Raw genomic sequence first — 12,192 nt, forward strand, 5'->3', positions numbered from 1 at the left:
TCATAATAACTTGAATTATATTCTGTACATGAGATGTTGGCCCTGAGTCATTTGGTGTAAGGAAATATAGCTCTCAAGACATAATGTGAAATACTAGAAAATGTGCAAAAGGCAATGGAAAAATGAAACAGCTCTTCTCAGACATAATCAATAAAGCATGTATTGCATAGATCTAATATGTCGTTTGCATAATTTCGGTAATGACCACTTACCTCACAAATGGAAATATCTTCTTCATGTTCATGTGGATGTAACACTGCTTTAGTGTTAGATTTAGCCATAATATGGAATAAATACATCAGCTGGATGAATTCAAACTGGTTAACTCTTAACTAGTATCAAACATACAAGTGGTTTAATATATTATATAACGATTAAAAGCAGTTTTTAGAAACCTGAGGGTTTTTATTTTAATTTTTTTTATTTAGAATTGTAGCCAAGGATTGTTTCTGTTTTATTATGTTGTTGTTTTTGGTCCAGTTATACTGCCATCTATATTCATCATACAATATATTACCATAAATGGGGGGGGGCAGTAGATTGTACAGTCTTTTATTAGAGCTATTAGTTTCTGTATTTATTAGTACAAAAGTAAAATGTAAAAATTTATTTGCACATAGACAAACGTTTAATCCTGAAAGAAATGAAGAACGTAGTTGTAAAGATTTGTAAAGCATTAATATTTTATAAAAAATAAATAAATAAATAAATGCATAAGGCATAATGTTTGTGTTTGGATTGGTGTACATACTGGAGGCATATTTATGCTACATATTGCTTATAAAGAATTTTTAATAAAGTAACTTTTACAAGTCATGTCATGTTGTTGGTATTTGTTCAAAATGGTTGTATTGAGTGTAGAAACTAGGCGGTCTGATCGTTACAGGTTGCTTTCCTGCACACAGTGGCGTGTTGGCTATAGGTTATAGATCAATGCAGAATGGCTTCTTCTATGTCCATCTGTCAAAGATCTAAATGAATTCTTATGCATGAGGTTTAGAATTGAGATTGATCCTGTGTGTGTGTGTGTGTGTGTCATAAACACGAGTATAGAAGCTTAAATAAAATCTTAGCTATCCACCACCTTAAAATCTGTCATGCTATTGTGTGTCCCGTGTTTCAAACATTTCAGTTCAATTCAATTTTATTTGTTTAGTGCTTTTAACAATGGACATTGGCTCAAAGGAGCTTTACAGAAGTATAGAAACATAGAGTAAATATAAAGTTTAAAGTTAAGTTACTATTTTATCCCTAATGAGAAGCCTGAGGTGACGGTGGTGAGGAAAATCTCCCTGTGATGATCTGAGGAAGAAACCTTGAGAGGAACCAGGTTCAGAAGGGAACCTCATCCTCATTTGGGGGACACTGGACACTAAGTAATGTAACTATAACTAAATAATGTCCTTTCTACAATATATGTCTATCATTATAGACAGTATAAAGCTGACAACGACAGTTCAGAGACGGTGTGATCGTCTCCAAGTGGTTTTATCCACAGCAGTCCACTGGGTCACAGGCTGTCCATGCAGATACATCCCCAGCAGCAGTGACCACCACCAAGTGATGAGACTCTGAGCAGGGGTAGAGCGTCTGGATGGATCAGGCAGGTCCAGGAAGAAGAAGTGGTCACACTGGGAACTCAGAACACTGGGAGATTGGGAGTGGGACGTATAGCTCGACAAAGACAGACAGAGAGAGAAAATATTAGGTATTCTTGTGATCATTTGATGTTTAAAAACATAGATTATGTGTAAAGTGCTCCGGCAAGACTAGCCATGACAGCATTTAACACCGTACACTTTTTCTGAGTAAGCAAGAAAACTGGAAGTATTGTTATTGATTAAATTCAGCATGTCATAAAGCATGTAGTGTGCTCCAGTGGCTTTGTTTAGTTGTGTGGTTTAGTTTGATTGTGCACACGGCCCTTGTGGGTTTTGCGTCGTGCTGATCTTGCAAAGAGCGTGTTTGATAAAGGAAGCGTGCATGGTGCAGACATTATGACCACCTGACAGATCAAACTCTCTTTCTCACCCTGCAGGCCTCCATGAGCCCCATGGTCAAGTGGTCTAAGGCGCTGGATTACATTTTACTTCCTTTTTTTTTTTTTTACTACTTTTCTGTCCAACGATTCACAGCATCCTAATTGATTAGTATTTTTCTTTTGTGTACTAATCTTTCCAGTTTTTGGAAATTAAAGAAATTAAACACACACTCACACACACACACTGAGTAAAATGTACTGTGCGGTGCTCCACTATTCATGTGTGTAACATCTGTTACGAATTTGTAGTTTTAAACTTTAAGGTTTTAGATCAAATGTGCACAGATCCTAATTGCCCACAGCTAGTAAATGTTGAATATATATATATATATATATAATTACTACTAACACTACTAATTTTGTCGACCTGATTTGGGAAAAGACTTTTGATGCTCTTATGAGGAAAGATCCTGATATAAACTGGAGACCAGGGAGGCACATAAAGAATAAATAATCCATGGAGGAAAAAAGCAACAGTCAGTAAAATGATCAAAAAAAGGTTTCTAGTTACAGGAATAAAACTATGACAAAACTAAATAATAATAATAATAATAATAATAATAATAATAATAATAATAATTTCTTACAATATGGGAAAAAAATTATGTTTACATGTCCATTTAAAACTACAGCTGGCGCTCTCGCTTTACAGATCCCCTTAAACCCCACAGAACCGCCGAAGGAAATGAGCGTGCGTGTAAGTCGGCAGCTGATTGGTCCGTTACCCAGTAAGTGGGCGGGTACACTGTATTTGAAAATAGCCGTTGTAAGGGGGGGCAGGCGCGCGTACTAAAAGTCTCTTATCTCTAACAATATATATATATTTATATACGGCGGGCAAATGCGTTCATAAAATACATGAATAAATAATTTTATCTAACTTAGGAGCGTTTACAAGCGTCTGGAAACGTAGTTGTGCTGGTGAAGAGGTAAGTTTGTTTGAAAGTCCCGGTGTTGTGCGTGCAAACGTCCAGCAAGAAAGCTAGCTAGCTAACATAGCATAGCAAAAACAGATAAGACCATTAAGAGATGTTTACGCTCTGAATTTAACTTTATCTGTCTTAATAGTTTAGTACCGGGCATGCTGTGTGAATAAAACTGATTTATGGCACATGATAGGGTTACGACTTAAATTAAAAAAGTTCTAATAGCTAATATAACGAACAGAGGCCTCGTGTGATTTTTTTTATACATGGAGCCGATATTTAGATACTAAACCGTGAAACCAGACAACAAACATGCTGTCTAACATAATAATTACATAGATAATTAACTAAACTAATACTTTAAAGTTTGTAGCACCTAGTTAGTTGGTTAGCTCTGACTAGTATGGCTATCTAACTCTGCAGTAATAATGTGTGATGGAAATCGCCGCCATGTTTCTTCTCCTCTGTCAGTAATGGCACAGCGTGTCGCCGTGAATGAAGCCGCTGGGTCTAAACGGACCGCCAGGGTTCGAGTAGCGGTTCGGCTGCGGCCCTACATGGACAAACAAGACGAGAAAGGCGAGGGGCCTTGTGTCCGAGGACTTGGACCTCAAACTCTGGAGATCGTCAACTGGAGGAATGCCACAGAGACTCTGCAGTATCAGTTAGTTTGGGAATATTTCCTTCTTCTTGTTATTGTTATTATTATTATTATTATTATTATGACCCTAAGCATCTTAACAGGTCTTGGTCTGTGTGTGGTAGACCCTGATTTGGTAGCTGGTGCTGAGATCAGGTTTCTCCCTTTAATTCATCCACTGGCTCTTACAGTGCCTGCTGGGGACAATCGGGGAGAAAACATTCATAATCTAGTCTTTTCTGATTGTCTGGCGATTTAATGTTGATCATACTCAGGCTGTGCGTTTGTCCACTTTGTTGTGTAGGTTTGACGTGTTCCATGGAGAACAGACCACTCAACAGGAAGTGTTCTTATCTTCAGTGAAGTCCATTATCCCTCACATTCTTAATGGTCAGAATGCTAGTGTCTTCGCTTACGGACCCACTGGAGCCGGTACGGTCATACAGATTTGTTTTTTGTTTCATAAAGACAATGTTAAAAACTGTCTCGTGTTCATTATAGCATCAGAATGCTGAGATTTATTAGTTCTTTAGAGCCAGGGATCTGTGAGTAGGCTTTGATGAGATTCCTAATATTTGAATCATTTCAATTTGCTGTTATTTGTATAGCGCTTTTAACAATGGACATTGTCTCAAAGCAGCATTACAGAACATAAACATGGTACAAAAGTACTAGATGTTAGACAAAATCATCCCTAGTGAGCAAGCCTGTGGCAAAGAAAAACTCCCTTAGATGGTATGAGGAAGAAACCTTAAGAGGAACCAGACTCAAAAGGGAACCTCATCCTCATTTGGGTGACACCGGAGAGTGTGATTATAAATTATTATAAACACGGGAGAGTGTGATTATGAACAGTGTCTTTTCTACAGACAGGTACAGTCACTTAGGCAATAAAATGTGCAATTAATGCTACTAATTTATACATATTGCTACTTGGACTTCTGTGCCTTCTGGTGGTCCAGCCGCAGGATCCTGCGCTCTCATTGTTGTGGCCCAGGTTCGATTCCCGGGAAGGGCGCTAACCCGGCCACTGAAGAGTTCTGTGCCAAACCCGGATTAAAAAAAATTGAAGGGTTGCCTCAGGAAGGGCATCTGGGGTAAAAACCTGTGCCAAATCGAAACATGGTGGGCAGTGGTGGCTCAAGTGGTTAAGGCTCTCGGTTGTTGACCGGAAGATCAGGGGTTCAAGCCCCCGCACCGCCAAGTTGCCACTGTTGGGCCCTTGAGCAAGGCCCTTAACCCTCTCTGCTCCATACCATGATACGGCGCCGTATCATGGCTGACCCTGTGCTCTGACCCCAACCTCCAAGGATGGGATATGCGAAGAAAGAATTTCACTGTGCTGTAATGTATATGTGACAAATAAAGGCTGTTTCATTCATTTTCTGTTTCATTAAAAATGCGGACCCAATGATCCCCAGTGGTGACCCCCAACAGGGAGCAGCTGAAACAACAGCACTACTACTACTACTTGGGCTTCTGTGTGATAAGAGATTGGACTAAAATGTTGGATAATGTAATTGTACTTTATGGTACTAGTAATATACTCTGTCAAAGACGGAATGAGTATATAATAAGTTGAAGGGAAGCAGTAGCACAGTGGTTAAAATGTTTTCAGTTGAACGCCCAACATTACCAAGCTGCTCCTTAACCCTCATCTGCTCAGTTGTCATTTTTCACTGGACACTAGAATGTAAGACAGAATCAAAATAATAGGATCTGTCTACAGCACCTCTACAGTCTGATTATCTACACAGAGGTGTTAGTTCCTTAGCTTTAGAGTTTTTTGTTTTTCAATCTTATGTTTTTGTATTATTTTGTTTGGTGAGTCTCTGTAGATTTTCTAGATATTTACTATGCTTAAGGACCATGTATTACTACTTTTTAATTATTTCTTTAGGAAAGACCCACACGATGCTGGGCAGCCAGGAGCAGCCGGGTGTGATCCCCAGGGCTGTCCGTGAGGTTTTCCAACTGGTGCGCACTCAAGTGAAAGACCAGGATGAATGGGAGTTCTCTGTGGGCATGTCGTATCTGGAAATCTACAATGAAAAGGTAATACTCTGATATTATGGTTTCCTTATTCTGATTTATACCTACATGAAAATCTTTCTAATTTATGACCCCACATGCTGCAAAATCTTACTCACACACATTTTGATTAATTTCTGATCTGTAGTCCAGTTTCATATACCCTAAACAAATAAGAAATGTAAGCTGTTGTATAACTTTGTGGGAACAGTTTGGGGATGACCCCTTCCTGTTCCAACATGACTGCACACCAGTGCACAAAGCAAGCTCCATAAAGACATGGATGAGTGAGTTTGGTGTGGAGGAACTTGACTGGCCTGCACAGAGTCCTGACCTCAACCACATAGAACACCTTTGGGATGAATTAGAGTGGAGACTGAGTTCTCGTCCAACATCAGTGCCTGACCTCACAAATGCGCTTCTAGAGGAATGGTCAAATATTCCCATAAACACACTCCTAAACCTTGTGGAAAGCCTTCCCAGAAGGTTTAGAAGCTGTTATAGTGACAACAGTCAATTATTAAATTCATGTGCATGTAAAGGCAGACGTCCCAATTTTGGCCTGGCCCGCTTTATAGGGTTGAGGTCAGGACTCTGTGCAGGCCAGTCAAGGTCCTTTACACCAATCTCACTCATCCATGCGATGTCAAACTGTTCCCACAAAGTTGGGCGCATGAAATTGTCCAAAATGTCTTGATATGCTGAAGTGTTAAGAGTTCCTTTCATTTGAACTAAGGGGCCCAACCTGAATTCAGTGATTTGGAGGGGTGTCCCAAAACTTTTGGCAATATAGTGTATGTTGTGTTATTTATTTGTGGTTTGGACTGCTAAAGTCTGTTCTGTGCTTGCAGGTTTTGGACCTTTTGTCCCCCAGCTCTCAGGATCTACCAATCCGTGAAGATAAGGATAAAAACATCATCATTCCAGGCTTGACACACACTCCCCTCTCATCTTTCTCCGACTTTCACACCCACTTTGTGCCGGCCAGTCTGAATCGCACCACAGCCTCTACAAAACTCAACCAGCGTTCCAGCCGCAGTCATGCGATCCTCCTCATCAAGGTACTGTCAGCAGTTCTGCCTCCTGTAGTTGCAGACTCCTTTTCACTTAAAGCATCTTAACAGGTTGTGGTCTCTGTGTGGTAGACCATGATTTGGTAGCTGGTGCTAAAAGCAATGTTCTCCCTGGAAAAAAACCCACTGGCTCTTAGTGTGTCTGATGGGGAAAATTTGGGGTGAAAACACACTGTCTGACCTGGTAACCAGGTACTACTGAATATACTAGTGCCTATCTTGCTCTTCTGTCTTGTAGTCCAGTCTGATATATGATCAGGAAAACTGGAATATTTTTCCGAATAACTGAAAAAAATTGAATAAGAAATAATTTAAATATGGTAAATATGGTCTTTTGTATTTGCATTGCTTCATAGACCACCTGCCTAATTTTGTGATTATGATATTTTTTAAAAGATTTGTGATTTTGTAATTTTGTGTTGGTCCTCATTTTGCTGCCAAAACAGCCCTGACCCGTCGAGGCATGGACTCTCGGGTGTGCTGTGGGATCTGGCACCAGGATGTTAGCAGCAGATCCTTTAAGTCCTCTAAGTTGCAAGTTGGGGTCCATGGAGGACTTAAAGGATCCTTTTCATAGATACTGACCACTGCAGACCAGGAACACCCCACAAGAGCTGCAGTTTTGGAGATGCTCTGATCCAGTGGTCTAGCCATCATAATTTGGCCCTTTTGGTCAAACTCGCTCAAATCTTTACACCTGTCCATTTTTCCTGCTTCTAACATCAACTTTGAGGACAAAATGTTGACTTGCTGCCTAATATATCCCACCCACTAACAGGTGCCATGATGAGGAGATACTCAGTCTTATTTACTTCACCTCTCACTGCTCACAGTGTTATACCTGATCGGTGTATATGGCTTTAAATATGGTTATTTTGAAATATAACGCTGTAAGAAGCTATGCATTACCCAGAATTTTGATGATGGTTTGCATATTTAATACCATGATTTTTTGCATTAGTTATGAATGAAAGGTGTTAATGATAAAAAGGTAAAGGAATGTTTACCCTTTCTGGTGGCACTTGTTCTTGTGAATTCTTGAGATCGGTGACTAGTCTGAAGACATGAACTTGTCTGTGTTTTACCTCAGGTGGTGAAATGTCAGCGTGCTCCTCCTCACCGCCAGCAGACAGGGAAGCTGTATCTTGTGGATCTTGCTGGCTCTGAGGACAACCGACGCACAGGAAACCAGGGCATCCGCTTGAAAGAAAGCGGTGCCATAAACTTGTCTCTCTTCACTCTGAGCAAGGTTGTGGACTGTCTAAACACGGGGACCGGCGGCCGTGTGCCCTACAGAGATAGCAAGCTCACTCGCCTTTTACAGGACTCGCTAGGTGGTTCGGCTCACTCGGTCATGATCACAAACATTGCTCCGGAATACAAATACTATTTCGATACGTTCACTGCTCTCAACTTTGCCGCCAAATCCAAGCAGATCATCAACAGGCCGTTTGTCAGAGAGACGGTCGTGGCCCCAACGAATGGTGAGCGTTTTCAAAGCTCTGGGTTCATGTTTGTTTAGTTAGGCAAAAACATTTATTCAACAGAGATGTGGTTTCATTTTTTTCCAGCTGCAGGAAAGAGATCCAGAGACGAGCAAGATGCTGGGGGATCTGGAGAACCCCAGAATAAGAAGCTGAAGGAAGGCAAGAAAGTAGAGCAGTCATCACCCCCACTCACACACCCTCATAGGTATGTCGTGTAGATCAGTACGGGTTTAAGGGCCAACACCACTCTTGAGCCTGCAATTGGTGATATGTAAATATTGTATCGTAACACCTACCTTAAAACAGCATGGCTAATTAACGTTTTTGGATGCTAGGGAGCATAGTTTTATTAGTGTCCACATAAAATTTAAGTGAGAGGGTAAAAACCTGCCTGTTTTTCATAGACAGGTCAAATCTTTCTAATGTTCTGAGAAACATACAATGTTCCATGATTTCTGAGTTTGTTTTGGACACTTCTCAGAAGCAGGTCTGATAAAGCAAAACCAGACATGATAGAGATCTGTTAATATGATAGATGTGACCATCACCATAGAAAAGTGACCAATGTGGTTCTGTATGGCCAGGGATGTTTAAAAAATTATTAAATATAGCACTTTAACAGGTCCTGGCCTTGTGCAGTAGGCCATGATTTGGTAGCTGGTGCTTAAAGCAATGTGTCCCCATAGCGAAAGCCAGAGGTTCTTTCTACCTTTTGGTTCATTGTTGGGGACGACATGTTTCTGTGACTCTTTAATCATTTCTATATTTAAAGGTTTGGATGAAATGGTTGGAAATTCAAGTGATTGTAGCTTAACTGATTTTCTCATATCAATTCAAGTCTTTTAGCACAGTCAGAAGAAATACTCTATTACTACTACATACACTGATCAGGTATAACATTGTGAGCAGTGAGAGGTGAAGTGAATAAAACTGAGTATCTCCTCATCTTGGCACCTGTTATTTGAAGAAAATAGTAAATTGCTGAAGAAGTTAATGCTGGTTCTGATAGAAAGGGGTCAGAATACACAGTGCAGGACAGGTCAGGGCTGTTTTGGCAGCAAAAGGGGGAGCAATGCAGTATTGGGCAGGTGGTCATAATGTTATGCCTGGTTGGTATATTAATACTATATTTACTATTTATATGAATAATATTAAATGTTTCAGTAACCACATAGAAACCAAGAGGAAAGGCATGTATTTAGAAGAGATGTATAAATCTGGACCCACTTGATTATTTATCAATTTATTATTTATCAAACACAAAATCTATGGCCTGTCTGACCCTTTTCATGTGGATACACTTCCAAGGTTAGCTGTAGTTTGGTCCGTTTCTGCCTTGTGAAAATATGAGTCTGGTTTAAAGCATGTGACATTTGCGTACATGCTAATTAACATCTGATGTACTGATGAATACAAACGTCTCGTAGTGTTGAGCTACATTGTCTTGTCTTTCTGTAATCCTGTCTTTCAGCCCAGTGGATTCCTCAGTTATGGATAGACTTATGGCTCTGGAGAAAATGATGCTGGGCACGCCAGAGAGAGAGAGACTCAAGCTGCTCAAAACTGTTGCCCAGTCCCGCAAAGAGATACAGGTTCCTGCATGCTAAATCTTCCTTTATTTATTGTAGTTAGTCTGATATAGCTCTGGTTCTGTGTTACTCAGAGGTGCTTCATCTGAATTGTATTGTTTACAGAGATTAAAAGAGAAGCAAAAGGAGCTGGAGGAAAAGGCAGAGATGTTGAACAAACTAACAGGAGGACAAAACGGACCAAAAGATGAAAAGGTGGACACCACAAGTAGCTTATCTCTCTTCAAAACAGATCTGCCCCCCCTCCAGAGGAAACAGTCAGTTGCAAGACCCAGGAAACAGCAGGCAATTGTCACCCCATTACAGGGTAAGATCCACAGGAAGTAGTAAACAGGAATAAACTAAAATTTAACCCAGAGATGTACCAACAAAATATTCTGTAATGTAGAACAGTACTGTTTTTGGGGAGGGATGGAGGGGTTGTGGGATACTGGACTAGGTGTTGAACAATGTTGTGCATGTATGACAGCAAAGATTTAAGGACTGTAAACTGAACAAAATAACATTTGGTGGGTTAAGCTTATTTCTTGAAAACCAGATAATCTATATTCATCACTTATTTTGGGAATAGCTTGCTATTTAAAGCATGTGTATCCTTCATATTCTTTTGTCCTCTCTATGCCCAGTGTCCCAGGTGCAGCCCCTGCAGGACTGTGCTGTGGTCTGTAAGACTTCTCAACCTATCCACAAGAAGAAAAAACACAAGACAGAGGTCAGTATTTTTTTTTTAGTATTGTGTGTTTGCATATATATATGCAAACACATAAGAGATAAAATCTCTTATACATGTATAAGGATAGCTATACATTGATCAGGTATAATATTGTGAGCAGTGAGAGGTGAAGTGAATAAGACTGATGATCTCCTCATCATGGCACCTGTTAGTGGGTGGGATGTATTAGGTAGCAAGTCAACATTTTGTCCTCAAATTTGATGTTAGATTGTGCTTCTCCTGTGCAGGGTACTGCGTGTGTCGGTGCTCACAATCAATTCCTCCAAAACTATTAAGCAGCAAGGCCAATTAATTTGGATACTGCAGTGTCACTTAACCCACAGTCGAGTTCGGGTTTCATGATTGCTGCAGCAGTTTCTAAATATATACAGCTGATGTTACACTCTCTTCAAACCTGAAACGTTACTAAATGCATTAAAATGAATCCAGCAAGCTTGAAATCAGCATATTTTTAAAGATGTATGCTGTCCTAGGCTTGTGTGCTACTGATACCATGCTTCAGTTTTTCTAATGTAAAAGTTGCAGGTGCTAAGAAGTCATCTTGTGCCATCATGGTTTCTTTGTCCAGATCTCGGGCGGTAAGGAGAACAGCGGTCTGGAACCAGCCTGTGAGGAAGAGGCAAACTGGGAGTCGAGGTTAGACTCGTCGCTATTAGACCAGTCCAAGAAAAAGATTCTCCAGACACTCAACTCGGGCTCGCTCAAAGAGCTGAAGAGTCTGCAACTCATTGGGGACAAGAAGGCTAAACTCATCCTGGGCTGGAGGGGAATCAATGGAGACTTCACACAGGTAGGGATACAAAGCCCAAGCTTGGCATGAATTATTTGAAGCATGCAATTGAGCTATTGATGTTCACTGTGTGTTGGCTGCTGTTTTGCTAGGTGGAAGATTTAAAGAAAATCGAAGGCATTACAGATAAACGTTTTTCGTCTTTTATTAAGGTATGACTGCACATAAACATAGAAACCAAATAAATGGACTGTTTGCTTTCTATTTCATGTCTGTAAAATTAATACATTTTGTTTCCTCTTCCACAGGCCAACATTCTAAGTGCCATGGGGAAGTGAGTGAGTGTGTGTGTGTGTGTGTGAATTGGGGGTGGGGTGGGCGTGTGAATGAGTCAGAGAGAGACACCACGTGTGAAGAAATGTTCCATTTTTTTAATCTTGAATTTTTCTGTACATATTTTAACATTTGTGGTTACATTTAGAGTTGTATTTAATTGTCACTATACGTTCATGATGTGATTTAATCCAGCGATAAACATTTTGCTTAATAAAAGCTGCTGCAGAGTCGCATTGCACTTGTCATGTTTATTTGTTCTTGATGGTTTCACTTTTATTAAGATGACATTTGTCCAGACTTGTTTCATCAATAAGGGGCAGAACATTGCAATTTTTTCCCTGTCTAGCTGAATCTCATGACCTGATGGAAAGACATGAACAATACTCACCATTCAGCAATAGAAATGTCTTGTGTAGATGATAACCTGTCTAATATAATTAATAATGCAGAAAGAAAGTATTCCCTATCCTGTTATTATAGTGACTTAGCCCTGGGTGTTTGATATTTTCTGCCTCCTATTCCCTATAGAGAGATGAGTCACTGTGAATCAGTGTGAAGCTCTGCCACAAAGACCCCACCCTGACCCATAGGGCAGAAGAGCTCATT

At 40.2% G+C, this 12,192-nt stretch overlaps 1 protein-coding gene across 1 annotated transcript; it reads left to right on the forward strand.

Annotated features, from left to right (window-relative positions):
• The first annotated feature begins 2,784 nt into the window (after nucleotides 1–2,784).
• kif22 (kinesin family member 22) lies at nucleotides 2,785–11,809 on the forward strand. The gene is made up of 13 exons (XM_058405925.1): nucleotides 2,785–2,970; nucleotides 3,439–3,631; nucleotides 3,912–4,039; nucleotides 5,508–5,662; nucleotides 6,490–6,699; nucleotides 7,802–8,195; nucleotides 8,283–8,403; nucleotides 9,670–9,790; nucleotides 9,893–10,094; nucleotides 10,414–10,499; nucleotides 11,089–11,310; nucleotides 11,403–11,462; nucleotides 11,559–11,809. Exons 2-13 carry the CDS (start codon nucleotides 3,441–3,443, stop codon nucleotides 11,586–11,588), a joined length of 1,920 nt encoding a protein of 639 aa, XP_058261908.1. The 5' UTR covers nucleotides 2,785–2,970; nucleotides 3,439–3,440; the 3' UTR covers nucleotides 11,589–11,809.
• The last annotated feature ends 383 nt before the right edge of the window (nucleotides 11,810–12,192 follow it).

Source organism: Hemibagrus wyckioides, linkage group LG13, assembly GCF_019097595.1.
Source record: "Hemibagrus wyckioides isolate EC202008001 linkage group LG13, SWU_Hwy_1.0, whole genome shotgun sequence".
In the NCBI taxonomy this organism is placed as follows: domain Eukaryota; kingdom Metazoa; phylum Chordata; class Actinopteri; order Siluriformes; family Bagridae; genus Hemibagrus; species Hemibagrus wyckioides.